Here is a 20,987-nt window from a genome sequence, read left to right on the forward strand (position 1 = left end):
TTTCAATAGTCATCATATAGTCAGAATATAGCAGTAGGGATATATTACCGACCACCTGACCTGGATGGTGATAGTGACTGTGAAATGCTCAGGGAGATTAGAGAGGCTATTAAAAGAAAAGGAGTACTTGTGGCACCTTAGAGACTAACAAATTTATTGGAGCATAAGCTTTCGTGAGCTACAGCTCACTTCACAGACTAACACGGCTGCTACTTTGGAACCTATTAAAATAAAGAACTCAATAATAATGGGGGATTTCAGCTATCCCCATATTGACTGGGAACATGTCACCCGAGGATGGAATGTAGAGATAAAGTTTCTTGACACCTTAAATGACTGCTTCTTGGAGCAGCTAGTCCTGGAACCCACAAGAGGAGAGGCAATTCTTGGTTTAGTCCTAAGTGGAGCACAGGATCAGGTCCAAGAGGTGAATATAGCTGGACTGCTTGGTAATAGTGACCATAATGCAATTAAATTTAACATCCCTTTGGTGGGGAAAACACCACAGCGGCCCAACACGGTAGCATTTGATTTCAGAAAGGGGAACTACACACAAATGAGGAGGTTCGTTAAACAGAAATTAAAAGGTACAGCGCCCAAAGTGAAATCCCTGCAAGCTGCATGGAAACATTTTACAGACACCATAATAGAGGCTCAACTTAAATGTATACCCCAAATTAAAAAACATAGTAAGAGAACCAAAAAAGAGCCACCGTGGCTAAGCAACAAAGTAATAGAAGCAGGGAGAGGCAAAAAGGCATCCTTTAAAAAGTGGAAGTTAAATCCTAGTGAGGAAAATAGAAAAGAATATAAACTATTAGCCAGTATGGGCAGGGATGATGTCCCTAGCCTCTGTTTGCCAGAAGCTGGGAATGGGCAACAGGGGATGGATCACTCAATGATTACCTGTACTGTTCATTCCCTCTGGGGCACCTGGCATTGGCCACTGCTGGAAGACAGGATACTGGGCTAGATGGACCATTGGTCTAACCCAGTGTGGCCGTTCTTATGTCCTGGATGGCTATTGAATGCGGCCCAGTTTGCTTTAGCATTGTCGATGTCTATGCTCCCGCCTTTCCCTCCAGCTCCCTAATGAAGGAGTTGGGTGGCTTTTTCAAGCCATGTTGCATGTATTGGTGGAACCTGTTGATCAGGGTGCCAATACGTGTGCTGTTGCTACCAGTGTACTGCAGGTCATCAGCCTTGGCAATCAGAAAGCAAAGTGTAAAGGGAATGAGATTGCCTATTCTAGCCTCGTAATGCCCTGATGACCTTGGTTGTGTCTGTCCTTTCCTTTGTGCAACAGACACGCAGTCTTTCATAGACTATTCAAGCATTTTCAACTTCAGGCAATGATCTCTTTGCTTATAATAGATTAAAATCGCTCCAGGGCGGCATTGATTCCATGGTATGATTCCTAGTATAATTCCTGGCTGCATCTTGTTGTGACCTTTCTGGAAGGCGAGTGATGCACCAGTTGTTTTCAGTATTCTGTTGGACAGTCCATCAGGAGTCGGACGGTTAGGGACACGCTGCGTAAGAGAGGTTAACCTGTGGAACATTACTCTGGAAAAAAGGCATCATGGGATTCCTTACTTGTGTCTTGATGACTCCAGAATAAACTTCCTCAGTGTGAAAATTAAAGGGTGTCTTTTTAGTCTGCCTAAAAAGCTTCCCCTGGGATTGGAGAGTCAAGGTGGGTTCTTTTCTTGGTTGTGCATCACTACCATGAAAAAAAAAATTCTGCCATCAGAATTTAGCCAGCAATAGAATCCAGCTCACCAAGTGCGCTGTGACTGTGCAGGTCTCATTGGAAGAAAATGAAACAGTCACTTATTTAGGTCGGTAAATTCAGCAGATCTGGCTAGATACACTTAAGGAGCTCTATTGAGCAAGAAGGACCCTGTTTTTAAATCATCACTTTCCGACCAGAGTCTCACTAAAGAATTGTCTCTTTTTGGATGCTCCTAAAGCCAGTCATCGGCCTTGTAGCAATCATTTGGGGAACAGCGCAACAAATCTACAATTGCTAGTCTGCCTTGGTGCATGTGTTTTGAGGACAGTCATTTGCAGATGAAAAGTTGACTACTTCCTTTCTGCTGCATCGAGGAGCTGATGTGGGATGGGGGACGGGAGTTTAACTTCAGAGAACACTAGACAGCAAGTAAATATTGACTAAAAATGTATTTTCCCCAGGTAGACTCCTTATGTCAGTACTGGTCCTGGGGGATATCAGTGTTACCAGCCTAGTACATACTCTGGCACCCAGTGGGACTGGGAAGTCAAGACTGTGGAGGGATATGGTTATCCCTGATCTCTGAAGAAGCAACACATGCAAAAGGGGAAGAGAATTGGAGGAGTATAGTTTTGTGTGCACCCATCAGAAGTATTGTGCCCTCTAAAAGCTTTGTTCAGCTCTTTTCTTGCACGTAATTAGCTGCACTAAGAGAAATCAAACATCAGCCCTCTCACTCTGTTTTACCAGAGACGGATCTCGATGTGTCCCCTGGACCTACTGATCTCCTGGAACATGGGAATTCTATAGTCATCAGGTAGCTACAGTAAAAGCTGTGTTATCCATCACTTTGGCAACCATAAAGCTCTAGAAATCGGCATTTCTGATATCTCCATTAAAAGTCTGGTTGGCCCAGAGCCAGCAATTTTCCTACCTGGCTCTGTGTGGCTCCCCAGAAGCAGTGACATGTCCTTGCTGCTCCTCGGCAGAGGAATGGCCACGAGGGCTCCGTGCGCTGCCTCCACCCTGAGCACTGGCTCCGCAGCTCCCATTGGCCGGGAACCACGGCCAGTGGGAGCTGCGGGAGCAGTGCCTGCAGACAGAGGCAGTGTGGAGAGCTGCCTGGCCGTGCCTCCCCCTAGGAGCAGCAGGGACATGTCACAGCTTGTGAGGAGCAGCCCAAGGTGAGCACCATCCAGATCCTGCACCCTGAACCCCTTCTGCTCCCCAATCCCCTGCCCGAGCCCCCTCCTGCACCCGAACTCCTTCCCAGAGCCTGCACCCCTCCCCCATGCCCCAGCCCTGAGCCCCCTCCCACACCCAAACCCCCTCCCTCCATTGGTAAATATAACTTTTAGTTAACTGGAATTTTTGACTAACCAGCACCTCCCCATTCCCCCAACATGCCGGGATAACAAAGCTTTTCCTGTACCTGGATATTTCTGTCTCCTCAGCTGGATGTTTATTACGGGCTCCAACTGTCACAAAATGTGGGCTAAGTTGTTCATTGATATTTGGTGTTGCCATGTGCTCCTACTAGGAACATGTAGGTCCCAATTCACTGGGGTCCTTAAATATGTGCCTAATTTTAAGCACATGAGAACTTGGTGGAACATGTCTCATGCTGAAAGTTAGACATGTGCTGAAATACCCTCTAAATCGGGACCTTCATTATTGTTGACGTGCTGGGTGTTGTGTAAGCACAGAGCATGACTAGCTGCGAGCTGTGCCATGTAGTGTTTGTAAAAATATGTTGCAGTACTTCAAAGCTGCAGGCAGCTCTTCCCCTGTTCCAGATGCATCCTGCAACATGGACTTCATAGTGCAATTTTTTTAGAAACTCTGGGTAAAATTTTCAAAGCACCTAAGTGACTTAGGAGCCAGCAGCTCATTGAAATTCAATGAGACTGAGACTCCTACATGTTTAAATCACTTTTGAAAGTTGGATTGGGCTTCTGAGTCACATAGGTGCTTTTGAAACATTTACCCTAGACTCTTGTGTTTGATGGAAAGGAAACTTCCCAGTATGTTGTAAGGATGCTGCCTTGAAGTTAGGAATATTATCTAAATATCTCTCTCTCCCTCCCTTTAGCCGAGCTGTTCAGCGGAGTTTAGCCATCATTCGTCAGGCCAAGCAGAAGAAAGTGAAGAAAGAGTATTGTATGTACTACAACCGCTTTGGCAAATGTAACCGTGGAGAGAGCTGTCCCTACATCCATGATCCGGAAAAAGTAGCTGTCTGCACCAGGTGGGCACATGAATACGTAACTTTTCTCGTCGCAAGCACATACTTGTGCTTCATCTCAATATGGTTGGACACAGAACTCACCTGCAGTCAGTCCTTGCCTCTGTCACATGTTTTAGTGAAATAGACCAAACAGTAGCAATATTTTGAACTAACACAGCATTTTACATCCTCAAAGTGCGTGTCATGCCAGTAAAATATTATTTGGACCGTGGCGTGTGTGTGTGAGAGAGAGATTTGCTTTACTAAATGTAATGATGGCCTTAAATCCAGAGATTGCCTTTCATCCCAAAGGATGCCAGAACATTCTTTGGTAAGTTTTTAACAGGAACCACAAACACACAGATTTCTGAGAATCATAGCAATGTTGGGTTGGAAGGGACCTCAAGAGTCATCAAGTCCAGCTCCCTGTGCTGAGGCAGGACCAAGTAAATCTAGACCGTCCCTGACAGGTACTTGTCCAACCTGTTCTTAAAAACTTCCAGTGATGGTGATTCCACAACCTCCCTTGGAAGCCTGTTCCAGAGCTTAATTATCCTTATAGTTAGAAAGTTTTTCCTAATATCGAACTTAAATCTCCCTTGCTGCAGATTAAACCGATTACTTCTTGTTCTATCTTCAGTGGACATGGAGAGCAACTGATCACCTTCCTTTTTAGAACAGTCCTTAACATATTTGACGACTGTTATCAGGACCCTGCCTCAGTCTGCTTTTTCAAGATGAAATGCGCCCAGGTTTTTAACCTTTCTTCCTTGGGTCAGGTTTTCTAAACTTTTTTTTCATTCTTGTTGCTCTCCTCTGGACTCTCTCTGATATGTGCACATCTTTCTTGAAATGTGTTTTCCAGAACTGGACACAGTACTCTAGCTGAAGCCTCCCCAGGGCCAAGTAGAGCAGGACAATTACCATCCACACTGACATGCCTGGTTTAAACACACATTAGTAATAATTCCAGCATATATCCATAAGTCTTGAAACGCACCAGGTACATACATCACACAAGATGTTAATGGTCTGTGACCTATTTAGTTTTCAAACGATGCTTCACATGGCATGTTTTGTACAAAGATTATTAACATAGTGTGTAGGGTATGAATACAGGGGTGCATAGGGTCATAACCCTCCCAGAATGGTACTACCTTTTTCACAACTGCTTCACATTGCTGACTCACATTCAAGTTTTGATCTGATATGACCCCCAGATCTATTTCATTAGTACCACTGCCTAGCCAGTAATTCCCCATTTTGTATTTGTGTATTTAATTTTTCCTTCCTAAATGCAAAGTGCTTTGCACTTGTCTTCAGTTAATTTCGTCTGGTTGATTTCGAACCACTTTTATAATTTGTCAGGGTTGTTTTGAATTCTAACCCTATACTCCAAAGTGTTTGAAACCCCTCCCAGATTGGTGTCATCCACACATTTTATAAGTGTACTCTTCACTCCATTATCCAAGTCATTATAGAAAAATGTTGAATAATACCAGGATCCCACTAGCTATTACCTGCAGGATCCCACTAGCTATTACCCCCCACCCCTCCAGTTTGACAGTGAGCCATTGATAACTACTGTTTGAGTACAGTCTTTCAACCAGTTGTGCATCCACCTTTTGTAATTTCATCTAGACCACATTTCCCTAATAAATAAGTTGTTTTACTATGGCAAAAGATCAAAGTAGTAACTCATGTAGCCTGTCTAAGAATCAACATTAATGTTAAATCAACATGAACACTGGCTAGCATGAAATTCTATATCCCTGAAGTTTAATAGTAAAGCTTAGAACTTACAAACAAGCACTGATTCTTCTCACCTCTGTGAGGCCAAGTATTATCTCTGTTTGGTGGCTGGGGAAAGCGAGGCAGAGAGTAAATGATTTACCCAAGGCCACAGGGGGAGTAGTCCCACAAGGGTAAGTTCTTTCACCAATCCTGTTCAACATGTACATGCCGCCACTAGGCGAACTGGACAGGGTGACACGGACATCAGAGCAGTGTGGAGTTTTAGCTGCAGGACTTGTTAACCTGCACTTTAAACCTCAGGCACGGCTACAAAAGTCTGTCCTCTTCTTCCCCCCCTTCCCATGTTTATTCTATGCCAATGGCTTTAAGAAGATTATTTAGCAGATCGATTATAAAACACCTCTCATTGGGAGTGTATCTAGAATTCAGTTAAGGAGCAAGAGCTTCTGGTTTGACATGTAACAGGCATGAGCGTCTCTGCCTCTCAGGTTAGGTTTTCCCCTTGATGGAGCATGTGAAGAAGTAAGATATATTTGGACTCAGTTGCAACAACCCTCCTCTCCAGCATGCTCTGTCTGCACAAGCCTGCTTTCAGCCCAGTCTGGTTTCCTGGAACTGAGAAGTTGCACATGCAAGCACATTTCCTTGCATCCCTCACTGTGGGCCAGGCCCTCTGAACAAACCACTCCTTGACTCTGAATCTTGAGGTGGATTGTTCTGAAAATGCCTCTGAGATGGGAACGACACTCTGCTGCAGTCGTACGTTGTTTTATAGCTAATTCCAGTTAACAGACAGTTAAAGTTGCTTCAGGACCCATCCACTGGTCCAGGCTTTCAGCACAGGGGGACGCCAAGCTAAGGGAAATGTTTCCAACATCCCAGGCCACCTGGACATCTCTATCAATGATCCACAGGCAGACATCACTTCTGCTTCCAATGTTGACCTCCCCTGCTCATCACAAGAGCACCGACAGACCTTTCTGCAGCTGTGTGTTCACACATCCAAAGCTGCTATAGATTGCTGCTGCTAAGGTTAGAGCGAAGGCTTGGCGTTAGAGGTTTGCTTTCTGTCGCACGGTGGTTGTGCTGACTCCAGCTTTGCTTATTGTCCTACATGCTCCACCGAAAAAAAATATTTTACAAATGACTGATTAGACAAGTAGCATATTGCAGACTGGCGTTCCTCATGCCTCCTCCTGGGGCCCAATCCTGTGACATTCTTAAGGCACTCAGCACCATGGAGGATGGAGCCCTATGATTCTGGGTGCCAGCAAATGAGCCATGTGGTGTTAGATGCTGGGCTAGCATGTCTGAAATGAAGACATGAAACATTTTTTAAACTGGGGGTCTGTGGTGCACCTGTTTGATATTCCACTTCCAACCTATGCCAGTACTGTGCTTGTTAAACATTTAAGCCATGGGCTGGGGAGTATTGTCCCCGGGGTTAGTCTGACTTTAATGGATTTTATTGGAGGTTGTATATATTTTTTCCTCAAAACACACGCTACAGTCTCCAGTATGGCATGGCAGCCCATTTCTGTTATAAACTGTGTAATTTTGAATGCTGCTGCACACTGCAATGTTCCTCTCCAGAGGATGCCCTCTCCTGACATATCCTTTTGTAGCAACATACCAGGAGTGGAGAGTAATAGCCAATGGATGCAGGGGATCATACCCCAAATTGTGCGTGTGTGGATCTTTCTTACCACTGACCCGAGGAGTCATTCTCTGTGGCAACACTTGTGGAGCTTGTCATGCCAATAAAACCTCGTTGAATTGAACTGAATTGTGTGTGTTGGTTGCAATCTGGAAAGTTCTGTGGGATGCTTCAGGTCGAGATGCTGTGTAACCAGGAAGGGATATTACTTTATTATGGAGAAGCACTGAAGACTATTCCAAGCTCATCTTACTTGCGCCATTGCTGTAAAATGTTTGAAAAATGAACAGTTTTGATAGTATAATTTCTTACTCAACTGTTAATGTTATGATATTTATTCTTTTAAAAAGTCATTTTAAATCATTTTCCTTTAAGAAAATGCCTCTTCAGATCTTCACTCCTGAATGTGTCTATCTGAATTTAAAAATCCACTATCACTGTGGTGTCTAAATATTGATTAATCAGAAGACGCTGGCTCTAAATGCCTACACATATTTTAGAGGGTTGCTTTCAGAATCCTGAGCTCCGATCTTCATCCAGAGTTCATATCTGATCCCTCTGTCTTTTGAATCCAGACCTTAAACACCCCTGAATGGGGGACCAGGCCTTCCTTTGTTTCTGTTCGGCATTGGGCACAATGAAGCCCCAGTGTGACTGGATCCTTTGGACACTGCGAAGGTATAAATAATCCTCCTGATAACCACAGGGTTTCAAACACTGCATCTGAAGTTTGTAGCTCCAGTCCCTGATCAGTAACTTAGTTGTTTAGAAATCTTTCATGAGGCATCACTTGCTCTTTTAAGGGGAAAGATAAGTACCGGTTTGGTATGTGAAATGGGCTTTAATAGAAAATATGGAGCAGTTATGTAATGTTCACTTGAACTGTGCCTCAGGCTAATACAAGTACGAGTCTGAAACGGTGAGTCCGGGGATATTCTCTGTGTTTAAAATAGCATGTTTCTGTGGACAGTTCGTAATACTCCGTATATGTCTCTAAACTCCCTTCCGGTTCTTTGGCAGATTTCTCCGTGGCACATGCAAGAAGACTGATGGGACATGTTCATTTTCACACAAAGTTTCTAAAGATAAGGTCTGTATGGTTTTCTAATGAGCACATTCCCGCTTTATGAGAGAGTTGACCTAAGGAAGCAACACTTCTGCTGGTTGTAGGGAAGTCTATGCTATAGAGTGTTTCAAATTGAGTTCATTTGCAGTTTGCTTGCCAAGCTGTTCAGGCTCATTACAGGGTCACAGCTTATAATGAGAGAAGCATGTGCCTCTTAAACCAACTTGGTGAATCAGTATATTAGTGCATTAAGCAGCGAATTTGAGACTAGAGCACCTGGGGCTGTTTGCAGTACTGGTAACATGTCTGGTTAAGGGGTATTTAAGCTCTTCAGATCAGAACACAAGCACACGGAGTCAGAGTGTTTGCCATCTCTTTAAGACCTGCTTCATTCTAAATCGCTCCACAGCTGGGGGTCAGACCAAGAGAATGTTGGAACATACTGCAGTTAGGAGACATAAATTAACCTTTTTTTTTTTAAAGCTAGACAATGAAACTGTCTGGCAGAATGATTTTTAATTTCATCATTTTCACTCTGCTTGGAAGTGTTCAGAGCTCTTTCGTTTTATTACACAGACTAAGGTTGAGAGATAATTAGATTTTCTTTTAGCGATTATTGGCTGATAATTTAGCAGGTTAATTTTCATTCGCTGGATAGGACTTCACATTGGAAGTAACTTCTGAGGTCCCAATCCAGCAAAGCACATAAGCACATGCCTAAATGAAAACCTGGGATTTAAGAATGTGCTTAACTTACATGCTTGGGTTCTTTGTTGAGGAGAGAAGGACTTTGCCCCTGTTAAGCACATACTCAAGTGGTTTGCTGAGTCAGGGCCTACATGAATGAGAGAGACATTCTCAAGCCCTAGACAGAGAGTCAGAACAAAAACTAAAGGGGCTAATGTCCAAGCCAGAAGGGTTTATTCCCGAGAAACCCATGCTTCCACAGTAGAAGGGATCACAGTATCAGAAGCAGTTCAGTCTTCATCTTCTGTTCTCGTGGTTGAGGTGCAAGAGGCTTGGATGTGAAAGGGAAAAGGGACCTCCCCAAAAGTCCATAAATACTATGCTTCACTCCTCCATTTTGTCACTCAGTGATTGTTCCAGCCCCACTATGTGTAATTCTGGCATTTAGTTTGCCTAAAGCAGCTTTAGTGCAACTTTAACTGCTGTGAGCCCGAGGCACTACAGGAATCAAAGCACCAGAGAGCTGTCAGATCAGGAAGCATTGTTTTTGTTGCTTGTCCCACAGATCATCCAAAGATACCGTCATAAATCACCCTGGAGATGCCACCTTTTACTCTCTCCTTTCTCCATTCCCTATTGGTTAAATGTCTCTCTTTTCCAGTCATAGTCCATCATGCCATTTATGTAATCAAAATGTATTACATAGCGCTTTAACTAACCCAGCGATACCTCCAAAGGTTTTAACCACCAGCCCCTCCATGTGTAACCAGTGTACAATTTTCGACAACTCTCACCTTTGGAGCAGTTTACTTGTTTCTCTTTCACTCTGGCTGTGGATGATGGGGAACTCCTAAGTTATCCTGAAGGCCATCTGACTCACATTCTGAACTATTCGCCAAAGCACCATGTGGGGCTTTTTGTGCATACAGCACTTATAGAGCTGTCTTTTAATCATCAGTATGTCAAATTGTATACAGTCTAGAGCAGGGGTTCTCAAACTGGGGGTCGGGACCCCTCAGGGGGGGTCGCGTGGTTATTACATGGGTGATTGTGAGCTGTCAGCCTCCACTCCAAACCCCACTTTGCCTCCAGCATTTATAATGGTGTTAAATATATAAACAAGTGTGTTTAATTTATAAGAGGGGGGTTGCACTCAGAGGCTTGCTATGTGAAAGGGGTCATCAGTACAATAGTTTGAGAACCACTAGTCTAGAGAATGGAGATGGGGAACTTCAGTCCTCCCTGTCTCAGAACACAAGAACAAGGAGAGATTTGATGACTTCAAAAGGTGGGGAATTCAGAACTGGTAAAAAGCGATTTTTTTATACAGTGTGTAACCGGACTGTGGAAGGCATTGTTGAGATTAAGAACTTAACAAGATTCAGAAAGGAATTGGATTCTTATCTGGAGATCAATAACATCCATTGTTACAGTTAAAGCGAACAACCATTTTGGAAGGATGTTACACTTCATGCTTCAGAGCCTGACCCAATCTCCAAGTATTAGAGATCGGAAAGAGACTGAATGTTAGGGGAAGTTTATCCCACATTTGCTATTGCAGGGTCCTGACAGCTTCATTTGAAGTATCTGGTGCCGATTGCTATCAGAGACCAGACAGTGGACTAAAGGGATCTGATCCCGTCAGGCAGTGTATTAGCACTAGTGTATTGAGCAGAACTATCCAGATCTGTAGTCATGCTTGTGTGTGTATATATCCTGCAGTGCCTAGCAGCATGTTGTGAAGGTAATTCTCGTATCTAATCACACCGAAAATCTCTGCTACATTGTAAGCTTGCAGCTGTAACGTTTCTTAGTGCTTTCCACCCTCCACTACATGCCTGCCCTGACTGAGCGCTTGCCTCTGGGCTCTCAGGAACGCTGGGACAGTGAGGGTTAAAACCAGCAGCCGCCTTATTCTTTCTTTCTTTTTTTTTTTTTAAGTGACTGTTGCAAGTGTTTCAATGGAGTCCTGTGAACACTCCAGGGCAGCATTACTGAACATGTCCAATCTCAGAGAAACCCTTTTGGGTGAAATGGCTGGAAATGATCAGCCAGTTCCCCAGAGCCACTCTGTTCCCTCCACCCAATGTACACCCCCACCCAGTCTTAACTGTGCCCCTAAAATAACAGCTTGACCTTTTGCTGCCTGTTTGCACATATTAAAGGGCAAAGGTGAGAATCTCCCATTCCCAGAGCAGGTAGCATACCTCAGTGCCGTACAGTCCCTCACCTCCAGTCCGTGTGCCTCTCATTCATTGCCTACTTCCCTATTCCTGCCCCTCCACATGTCCCCCTCTGTCCTGCCCACTCACCCCCAATGCATGCCTTGAGTCAGAAGCAGGTCAGATTTTATTTCTAAACACAGGATAAAATTATTGGACCTTTCTGGGTAGAGATGTGAAAATAGCTTGGGACGATGCTGTGTGGGCTTCAGACTGCAGGAATGGGATGGTGGTGGGGGACGGGAAAAGAGAGAAAATACTGCATGGTCACTTTAAGATGCGCACAATTCCATGCTGGGCATTTTCCCTGCCCTGGCCTACTGAGAATCTGAACCTGGGCTGTCTTCAGCCTGGCCCAACCTCCCCTCCCCCAGCAGCAACATAAAGCTTAAGCTGTGTCAGCTGGGAAAGTCCACAGTCCTTATCTTACCCAGTCTCTTCCTCCTGGCTTCCTGACCACTTCCTCACCTTTCCCTGCTCCCCTCCCCTCCATCAGCATCCTCTGTTTCCTGTACAGGCCTGCCGTCGCCATCCCAGTTCCAGACAGCACTGGAGCACAGGCTTATTCTCTCTGACCCCAGGGAAGGGACTGTGTCCTGTATTCTTACAGCTCCCAGCACATCCGGGCCCTGATCCTGAGCAGAGCTTTCAGGGGACACCAAAATCTAAAGCTTAAATGATGCTTAAAGTTAAGCATGTACCTAAGTGCTGTCCTGAACAATGACGCTTTCCTGATTCAGGGCCTTAATATGCCCCTGGCCAAAGTCCTGTCCCTGTGTGTCTTCGTGCAGGTTTTTATACATACATTCGGGATTTCACCCAAACTTCCCCCTTCCCTCCTACTCCTGAGTGCTGGGCAGCTGGCATTTTTTGATTTAGAAATAAATAGTATTCAGGAGTTAGAGAGCGGAATGACTTGAAAGGGAGTTTGTGTGAGAAAAGGTGTCAAGATCATTCCCCCAAAATAGTGCCCTGATAGAAGAAAAGGATTGTAGGCTTCTGTTGGACTCTGTCCACCACCTGTAGGTTTCCTTTACTGGGGTATTTTAGCCACTTGTGTTAGCAAAGCCTTCTCTACACCCAGAAGCAGTAACTGTCATAGCAGTGAACCTTGGACATAGAGGAGTATCCAGCATTCAGGGTTTCCTGTACATCTGAAAAACCAATATTGTAAGTACATTTCCAAAAATGTCCATTGTGCTACCAAAGGGGGAAAGTGACTGTCCCCAGCATTAGTCTCCCTTAAACGGTTCAAAGGTCCCCGGTTGCCATCTTGTAGTCAGTGTGGGCTGGAAGAGAAACAGCCTTCTTTGCTGAGTTCAGAGCCCATTCACTGTGATTTATGGCTGCAGGGAGCAGGCTCCCCAAAGCAAGAGGCAACTCCGGCATCCACTTCTGTAGCTTCCTGTTAACCTGTGTGATTACTAGCAAAGGTGATGTTAGCCTCATTTATCAAATACAAACCCAAAGAAAGAGACAGGTGAATTCATTCAGCAAAGGAAGGAAAGTGGTTTTCTACTGCTTGGAGGCTTTGCTATAACCAGGCAGGGCAAATTCCACTTGCTCTTCAAATGAGCAATTTTGAGTGGCTATTTATTGTTTTAACTGTTGGAGCTGAGCTTTTGTTTGTTGATAATGTGACTTTCTCTTGGTATTGTTAACTTCCAAGCAGGGTGTGGGTGAAGAGGTACTAGTCTCTATCCATATCAGATCAGGGCTTGATCACTGGGCAGATTCTTCTAGAGTAAATTGCCAGGAAATCAGTGTAAATCATCCTAAATTGTAAGGTAATAAGATTCTTTCCCCCTCGCCCTCCCCCCATCAGTCCACCCCTAAATATCTGTGCTCTGAACATACACAACACTTGCTGGTACCCTCTGAAGCTGGATTGCTTGGTAAGCTGCTTCTTCATCCTGCTTTAGCCAGCGTTCAAGCTTTTACAGCTGTCTGTCTTGCCCTCTCCTGTGGGGAAGGTGGTCCTCCAGCGCCCTTACAGAAAAGTACAGAACCTCAGACAGGCTGGTATATACCTAGTGCTGCTACTTAAATCATCTGTTCACAGTGCCACTACATCCATTTTTACCCTCACGTGTTAAAGCCTAGCCTCGCCTCCCTGTTGTGCCACTTTTACTTTTACAAAAGTTTGCGGCTTTTACAGGTAGGCATTCATGGCTATTCTCAAGAAATCACTAACCACTCTCAGCCACTGATGCTCCCAAATGCACCTTACCCACCAGCTCACATGGGGTAGTATGTCTCCTCTGATGGTTCCCCTTAGTATGAGTGAGTGTAAGAGCACAAGGACGAGGGCAGGTAATGTGGTTTACTGTAACTCGGGCTTGTCAGTGCTCCAAAATATCTGAAATTAATATTCATACGCAGGAGTGTGTGTACGTAGAGGGAGCATGCCCGGGCGTTGTCTGTGCACTGTAGATGTTTTTAACATGCCCAGTACTCTTGTGTTTGAGCACATGGATTTTATATCTTCTTCTACCTCTATCTGCGTAAAGCTCATGCAGCTTTGCAGGAGAACAGGTGCACAAATCCAGGCTGCTTAAGCCCTTGAAAATTCACCAGTTTGGCAAACTGAGCGGAGCATTCCTCTACCTGCTGACACCTCCGGTGGCAGCTCTAAGTCAGCATGTTCAGCGGATGCTGCTGCGCGTGGTAAGGAAGCGCCCGTTGGTCCTTTGCAGCATCTGACAGGCTAGTCAGTGGAAAAGTTACTGCAGCTATGGAACCCCCTGGTGGAACGTGCACATGGGCACGATATTCTCGGGACAGTGGAGCGGTTGCTCTGCTTGTACCCTTCACGTGGAAGGAGCTGTTCTGTTGAAAGCACCTTAGTGCATTGTTGGTTGTTTACCAGATAATAAGCAGTCTAATGGCTGGGAATGATGGATGGGATTTTGCAGCTATTCCCTTTATTTTACTCTGATTTACCTTTTGTTTTTCTGAGTGGGAGTGAGAAGCTCAGGGCCCCACCAGAGGAGCCTTGCTCATTTTCACATGTGAGCCGTTGTCCCATATTCATCTGAGGTAACGTGAAATCTCTTTGGGGGCCTTACCCAGCGGTGGAAGAATGGGCTAGTGGTTAGGGCATGCGGCTGGTATTCAGGATACCTGGGTTCAGTCTGTGGCTCTGGCACAGACTTCCTGTGTGACCTGGGACAAATCGCTTCATCTGCTTTATGCCTCTGTTCCCCCTCTGTAAAAGGGGGGCAACCTTCTGTACCCCAGGGGGGTGTAGCAAAAGTTGCTCCATTAATTATTGTGAGATGCTCTGATGATACGGTCGCAGAAGTACCTAGAGAGTTCATTAGACCCTCTTTTCTAACACGTCGTGTGGTGCACAGTGACAGGCCTCTGCAGAACAAATAACTAGGGCCATTTTTATTAACCTTCTGCTCAAAATATGTCCAGCCTTTTGTGCCTCATGGTGGGCAGGTGTGACACTTCAGGTCTATCCAGGGCTGGGAGGCACCTCACTATCACCTACCCTTAGCGTGCGGAAGCCTTGTCTGTGCCTACCTGTCAGGGGTCAACTCTCCAGCTCCACTAGCCACGGGCAATACAAGCACTCCCCTGTAGGCCTCACCAGCCCTGCTCTCTCTCTACCGGTGAGCAATTGGTGCACACTAACCTCTGAGCATCTCCCTGGAGCATCCAGCCCCTGCTGAGCTAGACCCTCACAGTGTTCACAGATTTGCTGCTTTGAAAGAAACAGTGCACCCCAGCTCACCAGTTCCACCTCAGATCACCGCTCCGCTTAACATGCAGCCCTTAGATATGTTTGTGATGGAGTGGACCCCCCCACCCCGTCCGGAATGCCACCGGATGTACTGGGGTTTCACTGAGCCTGCCTGCTCCACTAGCCTGGGCTCCCTCCCTGTTTTGCTGAATCAGGCTCTGCAGCCTCTGGATGGATGGATGGATGTGCGCGCGCGCGCGCGCACACACACACACACACACACACACACACACACACACACACACACACAGAGTCTGCAAGCAGTTCTCTATGAGAAGACTCAGCTAGGAAATTGCCCAGCACTCAAGTGAAGCTTCCCTCTGGAAAGTACACCAAAAATAATATTGTCTTGCGCCGTAGAGAAATCTATACAACGTAAGCTCATAAATTTTCCCCCTCCCTCAATATGCACAACTTCTTGCCCCCCCCCCATTATAAATTGCACAAACTGGCTTTTATAATAAACAAAAACAAGTTTATTAACTACAAAAGGCAGATTTTACATGATTATAAGGGATAGCAGACAGAACAAAGCAGATTACTAAGCAAATAAAACAAACCACTCATACTAAGCTTAAGATCTTAGAGACTGGTCTCAAGAAGTAATTTCTCACCCTAAATGTTGCTTTTGGGCAGGATGCAGAAATTTTTGAAAGTTAGCTACCCTGCTTGCAACTTAAATCTTCAGACACCATATTCACAGACCAGATCCCTTTTCCAGCCTGGGCTCAACTCTCCCACCCCAATGTCTTTGTTTCTCAGATCTTTCCAGCTGTCATCCTGGGTGGGGATTCAGTGAAGAGTGAACCAAGATCAACTTACTCCTGAGCCTTAAATAGGATTTACATAAGGCGGGAATCTTTTGTTTCCCAGTCTTGACACCCTCCACCTTTAGTGGAAAATCACTAGAAGTCCAAGATGGTGTTTAGTACCAGGTGACATGACCACCTGACCTTGTTGTGTCAAAACAAAGTATCAGCTTCTCAGGAAGGAGAGAGATTAGTATCTTCAGAGTCTTATGGTGTCTTCCTAATGGCCCATCAAGGCTGATAGCCTGCTGTCTGGTGGGTGCTTCCCAAGTACACACACAGTTGTAATTGTTACACAGTCAATATTCCTAACTTTAGATACAGAAATGATGCATGCATACAAACCGGATAATCACATTCAGTATATCATAACCTTTCCAATGATATCTTACATGATCCATCTTGCATAAAACGTATCTAATTTATGCGATATTCATATCATAATGTTTCTGTGAAAAATATGGAGTGTAACATCACAATGTTTATAGTGAAAGCAGGTATATGTTTATTTAGCAAAGCACAGCGATTCAAGTGATACCAAGTAGACATATTAGAAACAAATGGCTATGTATGAAATAAAATCATAACACACATTCTATAACCTAGATTTAGTTAACTAGCTACTCTCATGTCTTATAGAATAATGCTCACCCTAAATCCTTGCAGCCTTTTACAGCCAAGCTTGGTACAGATCCTTCTTCCATGAGACAGACACACGGACAGCATGCCTCCTAAGTGAAGGATCCAGTGTGTTCCTCTGCATCTCAAGATATACAAGTCCCATCCTTTGTCTTCATTCATAAACAGGGCATCTCCCTCCCCCACTATTTTGTTTCCTCCTATAGATTTTCTCTCTTGTAGATTTCACAACTTATTGACTGGCACCTGGCTCAGTATGCAGATAGGCCTCCACTGGGAGGCAGATAATACACGTATGACTGGACAGGGAGATCAGTGTCTGGCATCTCCTGCCTGAAAGGAACCTATCTGAGATATGTCACCTCCTGGTGACGGTCCTTGACTCCATGATAGATAATTTTCATGATAGATACATAACTTCTGAAATCGTATCTGTATGTACGTTTTGCAATGAGTATAATGGGCTACTGGCTCTAGGTAGAGACCTTTCTTGCCACCCTTTGGTGAACTATTATATATATATCGGACCCAGGGGATCCCCTTTGAGGAGCAGGCATCCAGAACAAAGCCAGCTTGGTCAAGAGTGGGTCTGAAATTGCTGTCGTGTTATGGTGCTGTGTGGAGAAGCAGGCCCTGCCTCTTCCTGATGTTTTAGGGAGAACAGTAAGTGTGACTGAATGGGTTTGAGAATGGAGGTTAGAGAGAGGCTAGGACTTGGGCAGAGGCATGTTGCTGTTACAACAGCTTTTCCCCTTGAGGAACTTGAAAAGAATCAGCATTTTTCTCCCTAATAGAGCTTCAAAACTCTGTTGTGAGCAATTTGGAAATTCACGTTGAGTTTCGGGTTCATTAGCTGCCAGCTCCAAAGCGTGTACATATTCAAAGCTGTCTAATATGGAGGCCCCGCACCAGTGCCTTGAATTAATGTTATTGTTATTTGCGTGGACGTAGTGGGGTGCAAACAAGGTTAATTGAAATGAGAACGTGGCTTCCTCTTGATAATGGTTCAGGCTTGACAGCTAGGAGGAGTTTATTTTTGTATAAGAGCCGGCTTTATTATCCCTTTTTATTAGAGCTAATTTGGGTTCTATATCAAAAACTACATTAAAGGAATCATTTATGGTCACACCACCACCAACAAAAAAGATAGCCCTAGAGCCTTGTCCTTTATGTTAATGTCTGCAGTTAAAAGACAATTAAAAATACACTCTTCCCTTTTGTTTTCTTTCCTTTATGCTTCCCCACCCCCACACCCCTCTGTGTTTCTCACTCAAGTGAGCCCATTTAGTGAAAACTCTAATCTGTCCTTCAGGGAAATGGACTTTTCCATAGAACATCAGCTGCAGTTATTGCAGAATTATAAATATTGGGTTGGGGATATTTGAACCTGTAGGACTAAGATGATGCCCGTGATTCAACTGAGGGATTGATATGCTGCCGTGCAGTAAGTAAATTTTGCATTTAGGTGAACTGTGTGTGGGGGTTGGGGCCGGGGGCGATCAGGAATGAAGAGCAAAGCACGGGCGGGAGAACAAATGGACCATAACAGCAGCTTCGGAAACTGCATGTTGCTATCTGCGAATAGGGGATCGGCACAGATCCAAAGGGCTAAATTCTCTTCTGGCAAAAGCCCAGATTTGTAACTGGCTAGTCAGTTTTGGAAGTTCCATGCAGTAGCCAGTGAGTGAAAAATCTGAAATATCACAGCAGGCTGGTAATTTGTTTTTAATTATAACAGCTGGCTGAAGGTAAAGTTTGTAGTTTGAGGCATGACCATAAGGATTTCTCACTGTTTCACTTTGCTTGTAGTATTGCAAAACGACTGTAAATAATGACTTCTGGAATGCGTATTCTGTCTAGAGTTGCCTACAGATCTAAGGCACCGGTTGTCTGACACACTTGTATATCATTGCAGAATGAGAGAGAGCCCAAGGGAAAGAATCAGACTAGTCCTTTTCCTTTCACTGTCCCCTATGGCATTCTGCTCCATGGTCACCTTTTAAAGTAAAGAAACATACACTATAGTGACAGGTTTCAGAGTAGCAGCCATGTTAGTCTGTATTCGCAAAAAGAAAAGGAGTACTTGTGGCACCTTAGAGACTAACAAATTTATTAGAGCATAAGCTTTCATGAGCTACAGCTCACTTCATCGGATACATACACTATAGTGGTGTATCCTCTTCCTTTTCTAGCCAAGACAGAGACTTCCAGTGGCCTAGGTCACCCCAGGTCGCACACCTAGGGAAAACCATTCTGAAATCTGGGTTTGAAGCAAGACAGTTGCTGATGAAAGAAAAATTAAAAATGTGTTAGAAGAGTGATTCGCAACCTTCTCCATCCCGAGACCCCTTGATGGGGCCCTTTCCCATCTAGCCAAGCCCCTCATTCCTGATTAGCAAAAGGAAAGATCAAGGTGAGATGCCTCTGTTTCAACCCTCTGGGGGTCATGACCCTTGGGTTGAGTACCTCTGTATAGGACCAACCTGTCTGAGGTTCCTGAAGTTCCATCTCCAGGGAATGCCGGACTCAGTGCTTCCTGAAAATGAAGTTTAAGCCCTGGACAGTGAGACTTCTGCTCAAAAATGTTGAAAGTGAAAGAATCTGGAGAGAAGCAACCTGCTTTTCTCCAATTCAAGGTTACTCAGGAGCTTCGGCAGCTTTATGGTGGCAAAGGAAGCTCAATCTGACACGGAGCCTGTGCCAGTAAGGCCCCACCAGTGATGTTTGAGTTTATGAGCGACTCCCCCATCACTTCACTGTGTTGTAAAGTGGCACTTTTCACCACAATTGCAATTTTAATTAATTCCACCCCATTCTGAGCTAGCCTGAAGGATGCTAAAGCAGTGTGTTTGCCCCCTGCATGTATACACTGGGACCATGTAATGTCAGAGAGTTCTGTTGCAAGAGACCGATAGAAGATCTAAAAATACCTCCGGGATCAGTGGCTGGCAAAAGGCATCTCTTTATTTTATGTGTGTCATGGTTTTATTTCAGTTCTGGGTTTTGGAATGGCTCCTAATCTACGTGGGAGGGGTAACAGTTTGATTATCTTCTACCCTTACAGATGCCAGTGTGCTCATACTTCCTGAAAGGAATCTGCAACAACAGCGACTGCCCCTACAGCCACGTCTATGTATCCAGGAAAGCTGAAGTGTGCCAGGATTTCCTCAAAGGCTACTGCCCCCTGGGCGAAAAGGTAAATAGGTGACTAGCTCTCAGTGCCTCTTTCTCGGTTTCAGTTGACTGTTGTGATTGATATGCAGCTGCTGAGTCCCTGCAGGAGGGAAAGGTAGGTGTATTGGTAACCCACAAGCTGTTTTTCACACTGGTTATGATGCCGAGGGGAGTAGTAGAGCTGAAAGCTGTGGAACACCTGGACATGATGAACAGCAGTCCTGTGCATTTCAAAAGGTTTATGGGCAGAAGGGCTTTGTTTCCTTACACACAGAGAAAAGAAGCAAAGGGGCTGCAGCATGGTGCCATTGGCGTATTCTCCTGTCAGATCCACCTGGGTGGGGTTCTGCAAAACTTCCAACACTTAGTGCTGTTTGTTGTTGGTGGTGTAGTATTACTGTTGCACCTAAGGGTCCAGCTGAGATTGGTGCTGCACTGTGCAAGGTGCTGTACGTATAGTAAGAGACCGTCCCTGCCCTGAAGAGCTGACAATTTCGGTAGATAAAACAGACAAGGGATGGGAGAAAGGGAGGTTTTATTCCTTCCCTGTTACAGACAGGGAACCTAGGCATAGAGGCTCTAAGTGACTCACAAAGGGCACCACAGGAGGTCTGTGGCAGAGGTGAAGACTGAAGCTCTGTCTCTTTGAGGCCACCCTTCCTCACTGAAAACTCAGTGTTATGAAACATCATAGAACCTGTGAAATTTGACTTGCATTTCTAGCTATCTGTTTGACAGTTTTGTCCTGGTGACAATAGCCATCCTATCCGGATGCCTCCCATGTTAATCAGATTCACATAGTGAGGTCCCTGAGGGGCATAGATATCTAGAGTGAATGTGCAAAGCTGTCCCCAAGCTCCTGACCCTTCAGCTGATGACCCTATGCGTAGACCCTATGTATCGTCATCCTTCAGAGCGACATGGAGAAGTCTCAGAAACTTCTGTTTAAAAAGGAGTGATTTGGGCATCATGCAATAGAAATAAAAGTTGAGCTTGGTCTGACATCTTTCCACTCTGAGACTTTCCACGGTGTTTCTGTGCTGCTTAAGGAGTATGCTACCAGAGGTCCAAAGTCTGCTTAATTTCTCAGTTATGTAGAACCTGCATCGCATCTGTTCTCCACATGCTGTCCTTGGCAAGGCTGTGAAGATTTGCTTGGTAAAGCCAGAGCATAGCAGAAATGCCTGGCTTTGGGGATGGAAGGTGAATTCCTCCCAAAACCTGCTCAAAGGGCTGGACTGGAGACGGTGAGAGTCAGTGAGCTG

At 45.0% G+C, this 20,987-nt stretch overlaps 1 protein-coding gene across 4 annotated transcripts in view; it reads left to right on the plus strand.

Moving 5' to 3' along the window:
- Positions 1-20,987, plus strand: part of ZC3H3 (zinc finger CCCH-type containing 3) — a 330,762-nt gene that overhangs the window by 218,507 nt on the left and 91,268 nt on the right. For all 4 annotated transcript variants that reach the window (XM_038390637.1, XM_038390638.2, XM_043507235.1 and 1 more), the window contains 3 exons: positions 3,828-3,983; positions 8,395-8,464; positions 19,613-19,744. In XM_038390637.1, the coding sequence (XP_038246565.1) occupies positions 3,828-3,983; positions 8,395-8,464; positions 19,613-19,744 (358 nt within the window). The remainder of the gene's footprint in view (positions 1-3,827; positions 3,984-8,394; positions 8,465-19,612; positions 19,745-20,987) is intronic.

This window comes from Dermochelys coriacea, chromosome 2 (assembly GCF_009764565.3).
Source record: "Dermochelys coriacea isolate rDerCor1 chromosome 2, rDerCor1.pri.v4, whole genome shotgun sequence".
In the NCBI taxonomy this organism is placed as follows: domain Eukaryota; kingdom Metazoa; phylum Chordata; order Testudines; family Dermochelyidae; genus Dermochelys; species Dermochelys coriacea.